This window comes from Lactuca sativa, chromosome 2 (genome assembly GCF_002870075.4).
Source record: "Lactuca sativa cultivar Salinas chromosome 2, Lsat_Salinas_v11, whole genome shotgun sequence".
NCBI classification, from domain to species: domain Eukaryota; kingdom Viridiplantae; phylum Streptophyta; class Magnoliopsida; order Asterales; family Asteraceae; genus Lactuca; species Lactuca sativa.
In genome coordinates this window covers 192,315,209-192,332,124 of record NC_056624.2, presented here as the reverse complement: position 1 = coordinate 192,332,124, position 16,916 = coordinate 192,315,209, and the positions used below count along the sequence as shown (strand labels likewise).

Below are 16,916 nucleotides of genomic sequence, written 5' to 3'. Positions count from 1 at the left end.
TGGCTCCACGTCCAACGAAAGTAGGTAACCTTCGTCACCCTTGGTTCTCGTAACCAAACCTTTATTATCTTTTTTTTATTATGTCTTTCTTTCTGAAGGGCTTGCGGTTCATCACACCAACGACTTTCAGTGAACTGTTGCCCTCTTACTTTTTTTGAGTTCTATCTCTTCTTCCTCGGACTGAGCTTGTTCTTCCTCTCGAAAAACTTCGTTGTTTGGTAAAGATGGGCTTTCAAACTCCTTGTTCACACAAGTAAATAAATCTTCAAAGAATGAAGCATTCCTTGATTCTATTTTGGTATTTTTGTGTATTTCATGATTCTTAGAATCATGCACAAGAAAACGATAAGCACTACTACTTTGTGCATACCCAATGAATACACAATCCACTGTTTTAAGACCTAACTTTCGTACCTTAGGCGGTGGTACAACAACTTTAGCTAGGCACCCCCACACTTGTAAGTACTTATACGATGGCTTTCTTCCCATCCAAAGTTCATACGGTGCTTCATTCTTTTCTTTGTGAGGTATCTTATTTAGAAGATAGTTAGCCGACAAAATAGCTTCCCCCCACATTGACTGGTTTACACCCGAACTAATTATCATGTCGTTAACCATTTCTTTCAAGGTACGACTCTTTCTTTCAACAATTCCATTGGATTGATGTGAATAGGGTGATGTGGATTCATGACGAATTCCATTTTTCCCATAGAATTCAACATAAGGTGAAACATATTGTCCACCCTTATCACTTATAACTACTTTAATTCTCTTGTTGAGTTGATTCTCAACTTCATTTTTGTACAAGACAAACTTATCTATTGCTTAATCTATACTCTTAAGTAAATATATGTAACAATATTTCATGCTATCGTCGATGAATGTAATGAAGTATTTGTTCCTACCTTGAGTGGGAATTAACTTTAAATCACACACATCAGTGTGGATTAAATCAAGAGGTTTGGTGTTTTTTTTTATTGTTTGGAAAGACAATCTAGTTTGTTTAGCTTCAACACATGTGGGGCATTTGTGATTTAAGTCAATATTAAGTTTTGGTATGTAGTCTAGTTTAATTAATCGTTTAATAGAATTGTAATTTACATGTCCTAAGCGACCATGCCAAACATTTGAACACTCAAGAAAATAAGCAGAACTAGAACTTGTTTTATTCATTTTGTTTGTAACCAATACATTCAATTTGAACATGCCATTCAAGGCATATCCTTTCCCCACAAACACACCATTCTTGGACAAAACAAACTTGTCTGACTCAAACACAAGCTTAAAACCAAACTGATTCATCACACCACTCGACACCAGTTTCTTACGAAGTTCAGGAACATACAAAACATCCCTAAGTTTCACATATTTCCCCAAAGTCATTTTTAGAACAACATTACCAACACCTTTGATATCCTCAGTAACTGCATTTCCTATGTAGAGATTTTCACCATCTTCAACTTCCTTGTAGGTGTTAAAAACACTCTTATCATGACACACATGATGAGTATCTCATGCGTCAATCCACCACTCCTTTGAATTCGTATTCATGAGATTCACCACAAAGACCATAGTCGTGAGATCAGTTATCATGGCCACCAACTCTATGCTATAATTCACTATGTTTACTTGACTGTTTTCCCGCTTAGGTTGCGGGCACTCCGAAGCCTTGTGAACCGGTTAACCATAATTGTAGCACTTGAATTTCTTATTGAAAGTTCCTGCCTTGGGGCCTAAGTTTTTTCCATTTGCTTTCCCTTTGTGAGGTCCCTTGCCTTTTCTCTTGGAAGTGTGACGAGCTTTCACTGTATAAACCTTAGAAGATTCAACTTCACTGCCTTTCTTCAAATCCATTCGATTGTCTTCTTCAATGCGAAGACGCACCGCCAGTTCCTCTACAGACAACTCCTTTCGCTTATGCTTAAGGTATTTTTTGAAGTCTATCCAACCGAGAGGAAGCTTTTCAACCATTGATGCAACTTGGAAAGACTCATTAAGGTCCATCCCTTCTTCATTGTTATCATGTATAATTACCTGAAGGTCTTGGACTTTACTCATAACAGATTTTGAGTCAATCATTTTGTATTCCAAGAACTTAGCAACAACATGCTTCTTGGTACCAGCATCTTTTGTCTTATACTTCCTTTCTAAAGACTCCCATAGTTCCTTAGCAGTTGCAACTTTACAATAGACATTATAAAGTGCATCAATTAGCCCATTCAACACATAGTTGTGGCACAGAAACTTTGAGTGCTTCCATTCCACTGCATTCAAAGATTGAGCAACAGTCTGTCCCTCAACAATTACAAGAGCAGTTTCTAGGAACCGATCCAAGTTCAAAATGGTCAAGTAGAATAGCATCTTCAGCTGCTGCTTCTTGAAGTTCAAAACAGAAAATTTTTCAGGTCGCTCGGCATGATTAGCCATGATGTTTGGAACAGGTGCATTTGGGTTCACAGCAGGGGTACCAGCAGCAGCTCCAGGAGTTCCAGTCATTCTGAAAGAACCGCAATCACAGTTAAATTGATTACAAGAAAAATCGACACACAATCGATTTAGAATAAAAATACCATAAACGAAAGAAACGAAAGATTTAGAACAAAGAAAACTCTGTTTAAGACTTCTACTATAGGACTTCATTTTTCTTCTTTGTATATCCATGTAATAAAAAGGTTAGTAGTAAACGTAGTAGATGAGGGTCGAGTTGTACTCGATTCCCTTAAAAAGATTCGTCGTCAGTTCCCAGGGTACAACATCCTTAACAATATGTGTTGTCGGATATATCCACTTGTCTAAAAAAATCGTCAGAAGCAGGTGTAAAGAGAACGAGGAGGAAGTAGAGTATTTTCATTCGTGTGTTGAATGAGACAGTGGATGTCTCCTTTTATAGTTGAACATGTAACGGAAACAAATCAAATTCATGATACAGAATTGATCGAGGCATTAAATGCCAATAAATGCCATTAAATACGTAATTAATGCATCCATTACAAAATTCAAACCAGGGACCAAAGTTGTCAAGTTTAGAAAAAACGAGGGTTGTGCGAGCCTGAGTTTTCAGAGATTCATTCGTGTCCGTAGGTCGCGCCCATGCACATGTTCGGTTCTTTTGGTCTATGAAATCCAACATTTTCACCCCCTACACATGGGTTGGTCTTGAAGTAAAACCATAGACATAAGCTTGTAAGCCTTTCATGCATTCAACCTTATAAACCTAGTTGAGTTTGGTCTTTCTACCAATGTGGGACTCATTCCCACATTCATCTATTTGCTAACTTTATTTCTCAAATACCCGTCTGTGAGTATCGATATCTCATTCACATATACTCCATTTTGGACATATAATATATCGTTTCGAAGTTCTCACGGAGGAGAACACAAACCCACTTAGAGGTAATTATATATACAACATATATATATATATATATATATATATATATATATATATATATATATATATATCCAAAGTTAGTAAAAATATAAATATTTATACTAAATTTTCCAACAGATTGTACAAATTGGGAGTGGGCAAATTATCCCAATGTATAATGAGGTCAATTCACGCGAGGTGATCATGGCGTGTTGATTGTTATGCTAGAAGCAGTTGTTTCACATTACCTATGGTTTTGGCATGCATTCTTTGGTATGGTGGGGTCAAACATTGACTTAAATGTGTTTGGGACGTCTCTGCTATTTAATGACATTTAGCAGTCCAAACATGGCATACGTTGAGAATGGACATGAATATAATCTAGGGTATTACATTGGTGATGGATATATCCAGAGCACGCTATATTTGTCAAGTCATACTAATATCCGAGCGATGAAAAATGAAGATTGTTCAAGTTATCATAGGAATCGACAAGGAAGGACGTGGAACGGGCGTTTGGTATCCTCAAATAAAAGTGGAACATAATCAAACAACCAAAACGATCATGTGACATAATAAAATTAACGAAGGTGTTGACTGCATGTGTTATTTTACATAACATGATAATATAAGAAGAGGTCAGGGCTTTTTGTATGTATAATCCGAACAATATACTTAATCTAACTGCACTGATACAAGTCGGCAACCCAAAATACTTCACAAGATTTTTGGCAATACAAAACAGTGAATCACTGTAAGGACACACCTTTATGATTTGACGAGTCAAACACTCTACACATCCATCAGCGTCAGCGCCTACTCTAATACTAGCGCTCGCGTATCAAGCTCATCAGCGTCATCACTTAGTATAGTAATTATATGTAATCAATTGTATATTAGGCAATGATATAGATAAGTTTAGTATAGATAGCAGATTTGATATCTTTGTTATGAAGGTCGGTTCTTAGTACAAATATGATACTATCCCTTAAATCATGGGATTGATATGTATAGATTAGTATATAATATACATTCGGGTAAACCCTAATGTAGATAGTTAGTTCGGCGATGTGTCAACCGTCGTTGTGAAAACCCGTCTTCTTAGTGAAGACAAAACCCTTTCTTGGTGAAAGAACAATTTGGAGAACTCTCTGTGTTATTTACTTTCTGTTCTTTATTTTTCTCTTTAAATAGTTTACTTTCGTTCTTTATACTTGAAGTGTATCCGATCGATACAAACCTTCAATTGGTATCAAAGTAGGTTTTTGATACACTCAAGTAATTATGTTGACCTCCTTCACTCTAAAATCAACCGTTTAAACAAGATCCCTTTGTTTGATAAACAAAACTTCTCTACATGGAAATCAAAGACCATGGAATCTCTCGAGTTCTTGGATATTGATATGCTCGATGTCATCAATAAAGGTCCTATCACCGCTATACATAAATCATCAAATGATGGTGCATCTGGTAGTAAGTTGAAAGGGAAATATGTTCCCGAATTTAACAAGGAAGAGAAAAGGATGATGAATCTCTATGTAAAGGCGAGAACTACTATTGGAAACTCACTCCCTTTTTCTTTCTATCATTTGGTTCAAAATTGCTCAACTGTTGAATAGATGATGATCATTTTATCACCTTCTGTTGAAAAGGAAAACTCCTCATACGATGAAGGTAAGTGTTTCATGGCTAAGATTGTTGAATCTCATGCTAATTTTTCACATGACAGTGTTGGGAGCCTTAACGTTGATCTTCCTCACGTTGTTAAGGACTTCAATCTAGAATCAATGGGACGATACCACAACATATCAGGTAAAGAATCTTGTTAATTTCTCCTATGTTGAAAATATTAAAAAATAACACAATCGATCTCTTACATTTTGATTTATTGATCTCAAATAAAGAAAAATATGCTATCAGTCATGAGTTAAATAAACTCAAAGATAAATCTTTTTTCTCGAAAAATCTCTTTCTTTGTTATAAAGGGAAAACGCATTTATATCTCTGACCAATAATTTTCTTCACTGAAAAATAAAAAGTTGTTGATTATACTAAGAGTATTCAATTTATTTTGAAAAGTTAGGCCTATTCTCACTTCAATGTCACAAGAATTATAAATGTTCAGATCCCAGATCAGTGTGAGAAAATCCTTGTAGGTGATATAGAAGGTGCAGTTTCCCTAACTAAAGTGGTTGAAACCAAACAAATCTTCTACAAAGTTGGTTGTTTAAAAGAAGATTCTAAGAGTACATTTGTGAGTTCTTATTTTATAAATCAAACTTTAATTAATACTCACCGCTCTACTGATTCTAACGGCATTACCAAATGTGTTTCTAAATTATCTGCTCTTGATCATTCTCACCAACCTTCTCATCGTGAGTATGTTCTTCCCTCCACTAAGACCTTGCTAAAGTTTCCTATATGTAATGGTGAAGTTCATTCTATAAATGAATTCCTTAACATGTTTCCTTAGTGCTTAGTTAGCAATTTTCAACCTAAAGATCAATCAAAGTCTTCTACCTTAGATGACTCTTCAGTGCATCGTGAGCCTCATGACAAGGTAGTATGTGAGCATACCATCGATGACATTCCCTGTTCCAAAACTAAAATAAGAAATCTTAAATCAAATAATCAAATTTCTTCCGATTTTTCAGTTGAAAATAATTCAAAATCTAATATTAAAGGAAAGAATCTGGGAATCAAAGTTTGTTATCGATGTGGTGATGCTTCTCACAAAGTTAGCGAGTGCACCTTTGAAAAGAATTCCGTTCGCGCTGACAACATCATGACTCGTTGAAATGTCTCCCTGGTGATTGTTATAATATCTTTTCTTGAGTGACCCATTACAAGTAGGTCAGTGTATATTGTGTATATTTTTTGTCAGGACTTATTGTATATTTTAGTTTGGGGTAAAGAGCATATTTGGTATTTAGACAGCGGCTGCTTAAGACATATGACAGGATTCATGTCACTTTTGGAAGACTTCATAGAGAAGGATGGTCCAACTATTACATATGGAGATAATAACAAGGGAGTTACAAAGGGATATGGATCCATCAAGTGCAACTCTTTTGTTTTCAAGAATGTCTCTTATGTGAAAGGTCTTCAGCATAATATCATTTCAATCAGCCAACTGTGTGACATTGGCTATGATGTTATCTTTAACAAGAAAGAATGAAAGGTTGTTGATCAAAGCAATGTGATTGTTCTCTCTGCAAATTGATAGAATGACATTTATTTTCTGGATATGTTTTATGTTGACAACTATCTTCACCGCTGCTTCTCCTCTTGTGCTCAGTCTCATCTAAATTGGTTGTGGCACAAGATATTATCACATTTGAATTTCAAGAACATATCAAAGATCTTGGGAAACCAGCTTGTTAGAGGAATTCCTAAGATGCAATTTGTCAAAGATAAGTTATGCTCAACATGTAAAAAGGGAAAGAAAACCAAATTTTGCTTTAAACCAAAGTCCTGCTCTACCATTATCAAACATCTTCATCTTCTTCACATAGATATTTTTGGACCAATTTCGGTTAAGTCAAGAGCTGGAAAGAAATACACTATCGTCATTGTGGATGAATTTTCAAGGTTTATGTGAGTAGTCTTTTTAAGAGAGAAGAGTCATGTCGCTGATGAAATCATTGCTCTCATAAAGCAATGGAAAGTTTTGTATGATCACAAAGCAAGGCAGTTACGTAGTGATCATGGGACTAAATTTAGAAACTTCTATTTGGAAGATTTTTGCTCAAACTCAGGGATTTCTCAAAACTTCTTTGTTGTTAGAACTCCCCCAAGAAAATGGTATTGCAGAGAGAAGAAACAAAACTCTCATTGAATCTGGAAGAACTATGGTCGTTGAAGTTGGTCTTCCTTTGTCTTTTTGGGCTTAAGTTGTCAATACGACGTGTTATACCCAAAACCGATCCATCATTGTTAAGCATCATGGGGAAAACTACTTATGAGTTACTAAAAGGAAGGCAACCGAACATCTCTTATTTTCATGTGTTTGGATGTCTTTGTTACATCTTGAATCAAAGAGACCAGCGTTCGAAGTTTGAAGCTAAGGTTGATGAAGGAGTATTTATAGGTTACTCTAGCATATACAAGGCCTTCAGGGTATTCAATCTTTCAAGGCAAACTGTTGAGGAAATTGCTCATGTCACCTTTGATGAAGACTCGTTCATTCATGATCAAGTTTATCACCCTTCACCAATTCTGAATAAACTTACTTACACTCCTTCAGAGCCTATTCCCGAGTTCTTACCAAGTGACGTTGATCCTGTTGTACCAAATATTGATCAATTAATCAGTTCACAACCTATCTTTGAAAATCAGATTGCCATCCATGAATAAGCTAAACCATCAAATCATGAAGACTCTGTTCAAAGTAATAAAAATTAAAGTTCTAATCCAAGAATTCTTCGAGATCATCCTGAATCTCAAATCATTGGAGATGTAAATTCTAGGATTCTCACCCGCATAAGAGTCAGCAACAACTTATGCATGTTTGTTAACTTCGTCTTAATGATTGAACCAAAGAATGTTGTTGATGCGTTGAAAGAAGTTGACTGGATCAAGGCTATGCAGGATGAATTGAATGAATTTGAAGATCACCGTGTGTGGAATCTTGTTCCAAAACCTCAAGGGAAGACTATCATTGGCACTCACTGAGTTTTTAGGAACAAAATAGTTGAGGATGGGATTGTGATAAGAAACAAAGCTAGACTTGTGGCTTAAGGTTTCTGTCAGCTCGAAGGGTTAGACTATGATGAAACATTTGCTCCTGTTGCTAGAATTGAAGATATAAACTTTAAATATTTTTTAAAGAAAACATTATATAGGGCTTAAGGCATGGAAATTAGGGTTTTGTGTTCGGGTCGCCGTCATGTCGTGGCCAACTTCATGCCACGTCGTGAGGGCCAAACTGAATGCACGTTTCATCAGGAATTGACCATGTCGCGGTGCATCCTTTGCCACGCCGTGATCTCTACAAAACTTCTTTATTTAAGACTTGAATTTCCAAAATTCAAGAATGATCTTTACATGCAACTCGGTGTTACAATGTGTTTTGGCTGATTTTATATGTGAATTGAATCAAGTTTGTTGAATAAGGACTCAAATATTCATATGTGTATGTGAAATGAATCAAGCAGCAACAACTCCCACCTCGCCATTTGTATGTATTTTTTCTACAATTAACCCAATTTTCATTAGCACTGAAACTAATCATTCGCTGCCATGAATTTGAAATCTATTTTGGTTTCTAAAATTGATTTTGGTCCCATGGCTTTAGGTTATCGTGGAGAATCTTGTGTTGATGTTTTATCACATTGAGTACCCTTGAGTCAAGGTCATACATTAAAAAACATTTAACTCATCATTATGTTTAGTTTAGTTGTTTGTATAGGCGAATGTTCTAGGAACAACTTGAATATTCTGGTTTATATGTCAAGAACAAAGCATAAATCTGGAGTAGTGAGAGATGTATTATCATATACTTAATGATGTTTCTATTTGTTATTACTTTGAGTATGGTGTATGGCATAGCCTTAAACTAATTTTTCATGTGGGATCTTAAGCAAAAAACTTGAATCTTTTTTAATTTACATGCATGAAACTATAGCCATCAACAAAATTGTCGTTTCAGGTGTTCTAGACAATGTGAATAATGTAGAGCAGTTTGAGGCGTTAGCTAGTGATTATTTTAAGGATGGAAGTAGAATTATGTATGTATGTTGGTACTTCATAGAAGAGATCATCACCCTTTTGGAATCTTGAAGAATGCAGTACATAAAGTTGTCAATTGGGTTGTTACTCATAGTTTTGGAACAAAGAAAAACACTCGGTTATTTTGTGGTTATGTAGAAATTCAACCAGTTTGTAAATCAATAAATTTGTGATAATGCTTTTATGTGATTTGATGAATATTTGCAGTTTAGCAAAAAAAAATGATTATTATTAATATATTTTAGAAGGGTAAAAGTGGTGATTTTCAGCATTCAATACAAATTCTTATATATTAATATATTTCAGAACATGAGTGAAACCACGAAGAAAAATGTTTGCCTTTTCATGTTCTTTGAAAAACTTTACTTTGATTTTTTTTACCCCAAGTGTAATTGTGAGAATTGCTTTCAGAAAAGTTTACGCAAGTGTAATTATGAGAATTGCTTTTTGTATTAAATGTCATTGATATAACTAAATAGATTTATGTTGTGTTGCAAACATAACAAAAGGGTAAAATGGTCATTTAGATCATTCAGTATAACCAGTCAGACACATAATCAAATATTCAAATAGCATAGTTTCATTCAGATGTAAATTCAGTAAAAATTTCTAATCTAATCAGCTTCTAACACAGTCAACAACTATCAAACGACCCCTTATCTCCCTGTGGTGTTATTTTGTATTCCTCGTTATCATGTCTTTTTCAATTGTGTTTTCTCTTCTTGTATCTGGAAATGGTTTGGAACTTGGAGTAATGCTTTCGAGATTGCCCCTACTAATAGGGAAGATCTCATACATGTGTCGAAGGCTTTAACTTCTAATAAGCCAAAAATGAAGCTGATTTTGGCACTGTCCAATCCGGTAACTTGGATTATCTAGAAAGCCCATAGCTTTGTGGTGTTTCACATGAAGATATGCTCTCACATGAAGATGGCGGATGATCTCAATCTTGCTTCTTTCAATTGGATCAAACATCGTTCTAAATTTTCTAATTTATGTCGATTTGTGTAATTCTCCTTTTAATGTTTGTAATTTGTAATTTTTTTTAATGTTTGTAATTTGTAAATTTTGCTAGCCTTTAGTTTGTCGTTTTTTTCTTTTAATGCATCCGCCGTTTAAAAAAAAAGGAACTAATACTACTAACATCTAATCACATTGGACCAAAACTCTAACATACTAACATTATATGGTACAAAAGTAAATCGTATACGGTTTATATGTGAGTTCATTGTTGTTGGTGTTTCACTTTAGCACTAATCGAGTTCTAAAAAAACACTAATCTCGTTCATATTTTGCCTTATATTAAAGAACTTGATTGAATTAGCTTAATATACAGAAAGGAGTTGTTATCTCTTTTTAATAAAATAAACTAAAAGACTTTTAGTCCAACGTTATCAGGTGTTGTCCTTCCTCTTTAAGATTGAGAGTTCAAGTCTTGTCTAAGACATAGATGTATTTAATCATTTAAGAGTAGTTTAGGAATATATTGTATTTACCATTAAAAAAAAACTAAAACAAACATTAGTTTTTACATAACTACAACTCAAGTTCCAATACGATAATAAGATTTTTTTGAAAACTATGTTAAACTTGAAGCTTCACATCAAAAACAAAGAAATTCTATTTATCAATCATGGAATTTCATAGGTTAAGAGAAAAAAAAATATATTGAGACATGTTCAAAAAACCTTCTTTATTAGGGATGTGTTAAAACCTTCTTTCTTCGGGATGCGTTTGCATTATTAGCACAGCCATCCCACTAATCGTTGTATTGTGATCTTATCTAGTGGAAGCAAATGGTATATAATAAACTGACTGGTTGAGAGTTGAGACAACAAAATAGAAAAACGTCTACACACTTAAATGAGTTAAAGATTTTGCATGATTTTATATATCCTATTCTAATAAAAGAATAGTTTTATTTTTCTTGTGACATGTATCACCCTATTAGACATCTTAATTAATGTATATTATATTTTTCTTTTGTCATGTAGCACCCTATTATGTCTCCTAATTAATACATACCACTTATCAACCTATGAATTTTTCATTTTAAATTTCAAATTTCTCTAAGTAAATTAAATTAATAACATTAATATAAAATTAATACAAATTATAAAATGATATAATTTTACATATTTATTTAAATCAATGATTATAATTTTATATAACTAAAAAATTTCCTAATTAATAATTTATTTAAAATAATTGATTAATAATTTTAAATTTTTATTATAAAAGTTTAATTAATTTTATAACCATGGTTTCCATAGGTTATAAACTAGTGAAACTAATAAATATATACAATGAAAGATGCAAACTTCTCAAGTAAGGTGCGAGGAGCAAGAATAGAATCCTAATTTTAATTCTCGCTTGAGATTTAACAAGTAATATGAATATTTATGAACGGTAAAGATAATATTTTAAACTAAGATCTATAAGAGATATAATAGTCTATTGATAAAAATAAAATTTTAAAATACTTAACAAAATATTAAACACAAGAATTTGAACAAATATTATATTTTAAAAGTTTGTTAATTATAAATATTTTATTTAGAAATTAAGATAAAAAACATGATATTTTATATTTAAGAAAGAAATACAAAATTCTCCATTATATTATTTATATAATTATATATGCATCTGATAAAATGTGTTATGGCCAATAGGATTTTGTTATTTGTTGAGTTCGAACGCCATAACACACTTTACACTTGAATATTCTTTAAATTAAGCATAAAAATCTTAACAAGGTTTTAGCATCACAAACATAATAATAATAATAATAATAATAATAATAATAATAATAATAATAAAAGTTTGAGGCCACTATTTTAGCTTGAGAAGCATGCATTTGGTTAATATTCCATGAAAAAACACCGATTCGCATTGTCCGAATCTAACCTTACATATGGGGATATACACCCAAAAGTTCATGAAATCAAAGATTAGGGTTTTGGAAGCAACTTCCATATTCTTTGGTAATTACTGTAAAACAATAACAACTTCCAATCTTGTTTAATTAAGCATATTGGGAAAAAAAAAAGATGAGGTTTTTACCATCAATTAAAACCGTATCTCCTTCTCTATCTCCTAACAACACCATTTGTTTCTTATCAGTGACTAATTAACTTAAAACCCCTTCGTCATCCCACATGCATATTGCATGCTAATAAAACCAAAACCTAATTAACCAACAAAATCATGAATCAACTGACCTCCAAAATGTTGCTGCAACTGCTGAACATGCTCAGCATTTTGTCTAAGTCCCAAAGTAAGAGAAACCGGACCCAACCCACTTGCATCAAATGTGGCTCGAGGGTAAGGGATAATGTTCATGAGCCGGTCCATACTGGTTAATGCCTGCATCTGGTTGTATTCGGGTCTATCAGTAGCTTGTTTCTCATGGTCATTTGATTGATCATGATCATGATCATGATCATTTACTACTGTTAAGATCCCATTGTTTCTAGAATATTCTTGTTGCTGTGAGTTTGGCAATGAACCCATCTCGATCCGGTTAGGTTCTTGACCATCTGGTTGGTTTGGTTCAGCCAAGCCTTTGGTTTCAAGGGTGTGTATTTCTTCCACCATTGGTTTCCAAATTCGAACTCTTGCATTTATGAACCAGTTTGAAACCTAACATATTAATTAACCATATTTAGCAAACACCTTAAACAAAAACATGTATCACAGATCAATCTAAAAGCGTGTCATGTTTAATATTAACATCATTTTGCACCAAAATGATGTCATATTTGGTGCAAATAGTGATTATATATCCCCAACTTATTACATCATTTTTACACCAAAAAGAATATTCATTTTTTCCGACTTAAATAGATTTTCAAGATTAGCGTTTTACAAATTTGTCATACATCTCTTTTAATTTGCTATATAACTAATTCCTTCTTATATGATCAAATAATTTATTTGTATATAACTAACATTGATACATGTATTGTTAAAACAAACATCTTATTTAAAAATCACATTTATAAAACACAATCAAATAAATATTACGCATGCACTTTTAGAAATATTACAAATACACTTAATACTTTAAAAAGAATTTTATATTTAAATAAATTCAAACCATTAAGATTAAATTTAACATATATTATTAATTAATTTTAATTTAAAATATAACACAATATTACAAGTATAACTATACAATTTTAAATTAATTAGAAATGTATAAACTCAAACTTGAATGACCATATTGCATATACACATGTACATGAAAGTTTAACTCTTAAATATGGTGTAAGGGAATAATAGACCAACTATTTGGTGTTACACTGTTCATTTACACCAATTTAGTGTAACAAATGGGTTAAAAAAAGAAAATTTGGTTTTGGGTATAGTCAAGATAGCTAACCTGGTTTCTGGTTAAGCCAGTTTGAGTAGCCAACATATGCTTGTCTGCATCCGAAGGGTACCTTCATATATATGATGAGATCAAATGTCAATTTTATAACCATATCATACTTTTAAAAAAAATATTGTAAAAAATAATAATAATAATTAAAATGTTTTTGGGAAAAAGACAATTACGTACGGGTGAAGGAAATGATCGAAAAGCCAGGTTTTAAGAACTGAGATAGCACGTTCAGGGAGACCTCTCTGAGGCCTCCACACCGGCTGTTGTGATGCAAAGAATGCGGCAGAACCACCACCGGATTTTTCAAGTCTCTGGTCAATGGATTTCAGGCGAGAAGTAGATGTCACATAATCAGGATCACAAGCTGCTTTATTACCACTCATGGACATGGTCTCTCCCATCATCTTCTTCATTTGTGACAGCTGATCGGAAATCACGTTCTTTACACAGTGAAAATGCCGGGAAACCGCCTTGAGAGCTAAACAAACGTAAGGTGTTGAGGTACTCAGCCCTGCTACTGTTTCAAAAGCTGAAATCACCATCTGCATTTGCTGCAGATACTGCTTGTACCTTCTGCATACCTTGTGGAACCAAACCAGGAATAGAACTCCATCAGTATTCCATTCAGTACGTACACGATGAATAAAATCATAAGAGAAAAAACATAACAGTATGTGTATCTCTGGGTCACTGTTACTTCCTCATTGGAAAAAGACACTAAGTGGAGTCTACTAGCTAGCTAGCCTGTCGTGAAAAGTTTGATGTGAAGTGAAGAACAATCATGGCGATGGCGAAGGTTTGAAAATTTATTAGTGACAAAAAAGTGGGTCAACTACAGTACTTAAATTAGTTTCTTTAATTAATCTGTCCCTACTTTGCAAGCGACTGGATTTCCGATTTCCAAAACCATGAGTTTTTCGTTTTCAAATAAACAAACCATATATCATTTCAAGATTAATTCTAAAAATATCTCAATGCTGAAAAGATCAACAAAATCAAGCATCAGTTATAGAAAAGGTAGTGTTAATTGTACATTGAAAAGGAAAACGAGTTTATCAATAACTTAAGTTCAAAGGGTACCTCTTCCTGCATATACAGCAACCTGGCCTTCTTCCGATGAAATTCTGGACGGAGAGATTCACAACCGGAGTTGTTGTTTCGGTTACTAATAGGATCTTCTGAAGCGTCCGAAGAACTGAAAGCGCGACTCATTTCTTCTTCAAGAATTTTGTGGGAGTAAACATCATGACTTGCTTGAACAAGATCCTGACCCCCTACATCACAATTCCCGTTCAACAGTTCTTGTGCAGGCTTCAAATACTTGGAATTCTTTAGAACTGTAGCGTACCCGGTGAACGGACCCAGTGGACCGGTATTCCGGTGACCGATAGATGAAACGCCCATGAAAGATTTAGGATCGGAGTTGGGTGGTAATAGATCCGACTTTAAAGGTTTTTGACCCGATTGTAGATTGGGTTGATCATCTTTAAGGTGTGGGACTGATGAAAGTGATAAAGATAAGGCTTGAGTGTTGCAGTTACCCTCATTTGCAGCCATTGTTGTTTCATGAACTCGGTTTGCTAAAAGACCCGATTCATGATCGGAATTGTTCATCCAACATGGAATTGAATGATTCATCACGGAATCGTCCTTGCTATGAGGAAGTTGAGCAAGAGTGACTTGATCTTGTTGAAGGGTGTTATGGTAAAACGGGGAAGAACCGAACGCCGGAACATTGTGCACATCTTGTTGGTAGCCATAGCAGCCTGAATTCAAGTTCCTTTGATCAATACTCGTCGAAGCAGCAGCATTCGAATAGCTAATTAAATTCCAATGATCACTGGCTGCAGCTTGTTGCGAAGAAACAACAGTTTTCCAGTCGTTACAATTCTGTGGATTCGCCAAATTAACAAAACCACCACCACCACCACTGGAACTTATCAACGTCCTCTCCGAAGAACCCAAACCCAAAGCCGAACTTGAACCTGGACTAGAATCTTGTTCATGGGATACAAAACCATGGCCGGAAGGTAACAGCAGATGTGGATTCCTAGCAACGGAATTGAACATCTCGGAAGGGAAGACATTGGTGTTGTATGAAAAGGGTCGGTGTATATCTTTGGGTTCGAACTGAGGGTGGTCATGAAGTGGATGTTGGTTATTCAGGTCACCGGAGCTTTGCTGAAATCTCAATTTACGTCGCCGGTTTTTCTGCGCTACATGTGATTCGACCCTCAGATTGTTCAGCTCCATCAACTCCAGACTAATTTTCAACAAATTTAACTGATTAATAATATTTTAATGATTCCTGCATGGACATACCCATAGAATTTAATTCAAATATATTCAGTTGAACTTAACCTAAGAGAAGCGTAACATGATTAAAGAACCCAGACAGTGTATTAAATACAAATAATAAAAGAATGACAGTAAAACACAAACGTATACACAAAATCAAACAAAACCCGACGAAAAACTTTAAATCTGGAAAACCCACATGACGAGTTCAGTGACTGGGTTAAAGATAGATCTGATCAATCACTGATCACGAAGTTCTTAAAGCCATGTGTTTCTGTTTATTGTATAAATACATGGATATGTATTTGAGTATGGATGGAGATGATTGGTTGTACATGTGATATGTGCTCGTATAATTTACCTGTGAAATGACATTCTGGACATGAGTTTGAGGGTAAGTAGCTGCCGGAGAGAGTGGATTGGGCACCGTGTGCGGCGGAGAAGTGGGCGAGGAAAGTGGCGTAAGAGACAGGCGAGGGTGGGGGAGAGTGAGAGATATATTTGTGGAGGAGAGAGGGCAATAGGACAATGATTGCAAAGGTGATAATTCCAGTTGGCTATTTAGGTGTCTCTCAATGACCTAAACAACAGTGTGTAGGTTAAACGCCGTTAAATTCTAACGGCAAATATTTAAAACCCAACTATATTATCTTATTCCTTTCACCGAAATATATATAAAGTTGGAAATATCTGTTGTGTTGTTGTATATATTCTTCTAGTTCTAGACATTGTCATACACCTATAGAGTACATAAGATTGTATATGTAGGGGGGATTATCAAGGAATAATCACCAAAATATCTGTTTTTCATCTATTACAAAAGTTTATATAATGCTTATTTTTTTAATATAATCTTTATGATCATGTTTTTGGAAAGTCTTTGAAAGAGGTCATTAAAATGGATATATATATATATATATATATATATATATATATATATATATATATATATATATATATATATATATATATATATATATATATATATATATATACTCGACGAGTAGAAGCGGGTAGAGGACTAGAATGGATGATAGGGACTCGGCAAGTCCGGTCAACAGGAAGTTGACTTTGACCAGGAAGTTGATTTTGACTTGCCCAGGGGTAAATAGTCATTTTACCCTGATATTA

At 34.2% G+C, this 16,916-nt stretch overlaps 2 protein-coding genes across 3 annotated transcripts; both read right to left on the bottom strand.

Annotated features, from left to right (window-relative positions):
* Positions 1 to 1,680: 1,680 nt before the first annotated feature.
* LOC111901498 (uncharacterized) lies at positions 1,681 to 2,496 on the bottom strand. Its single transcript, XM_023897367.1, has one exon. It carries the CDS (start codon positions 2,494 to 2,496, stop codon positions 1,681 to 1,683), a length of 816 nt encoding a protein of 271 aa, XP_023753135.1.
* Positions 2,497 to 11,967: 9,471 nt separating this feature from the next.
* Positions 11,968 to 16,327, bottom strand: LOC111901472 (BEL1-like homeodomain protein 8). 2 transcript variants are annotated; one of them, XM_023897328.3, is made up of 5 exons: positions 16,147 to 16,327; positions 14,568 to 15,750; positions 13,665 to 14,068; positions 13,485 to 13,545; positions 11,968 to 12,742 (listed from the first exon to the last, which is right to left on the bottom strand). In XM_023897328.3, the coding sequence occupies exons 1-5, from the start codon at positions 16,167 to 16,169 to the stop codon at positions 12,293 to 12,295; spliced, it is 2,121 nt and encodes a 706-aa protein (XP_023753096.1). In that variant the 5' UTR covers positions 16,170 to 16,327; the 3' UTR covers positions 11,968 to 12,292. The 2 variants fall into 2 exon arrangements, with proteins under 2 accessions (XP_023753096.1, XP_023753097.1); XM_023897329.3 differs by having other exon boundaries at positions 14,568 to 15,795; positions 16,147 to 16,326.
* Positions 16,328 to 16,916: the final 589 nt, after the last annotated feature.

Excerpts from the sequence above, each read along its gene's own strand:
- LOC111901498 (XM_023897367.1), bottom strand. The coding sequence starts at position 2,496 with ATGACTGGAACTCCTGGAGCTGCTGCTGGTACCCCTGCTGTGAACCCA.
- LOC111901472 (XM_023897328.3), bottom strand. The coding sequence starts at position 16,169 with ATGTCCAGAATGTCATTTCACAG. Across the intron at positions 15,751-16,146 it reads TCCAGAATGTCATTTCACAG|TCTGGAGTTGATGGAGCTGA; the intron begins GTAAATTATACG and ends GTTGAAAATTAG. Across the intron at positions 13,546-13,664 it reads TTCGATCATTTCCTTCACCC|GTACCCTTCGGATGCAGACA; the intron begins GTACGTAATTGT and ends ATATATATGAAG.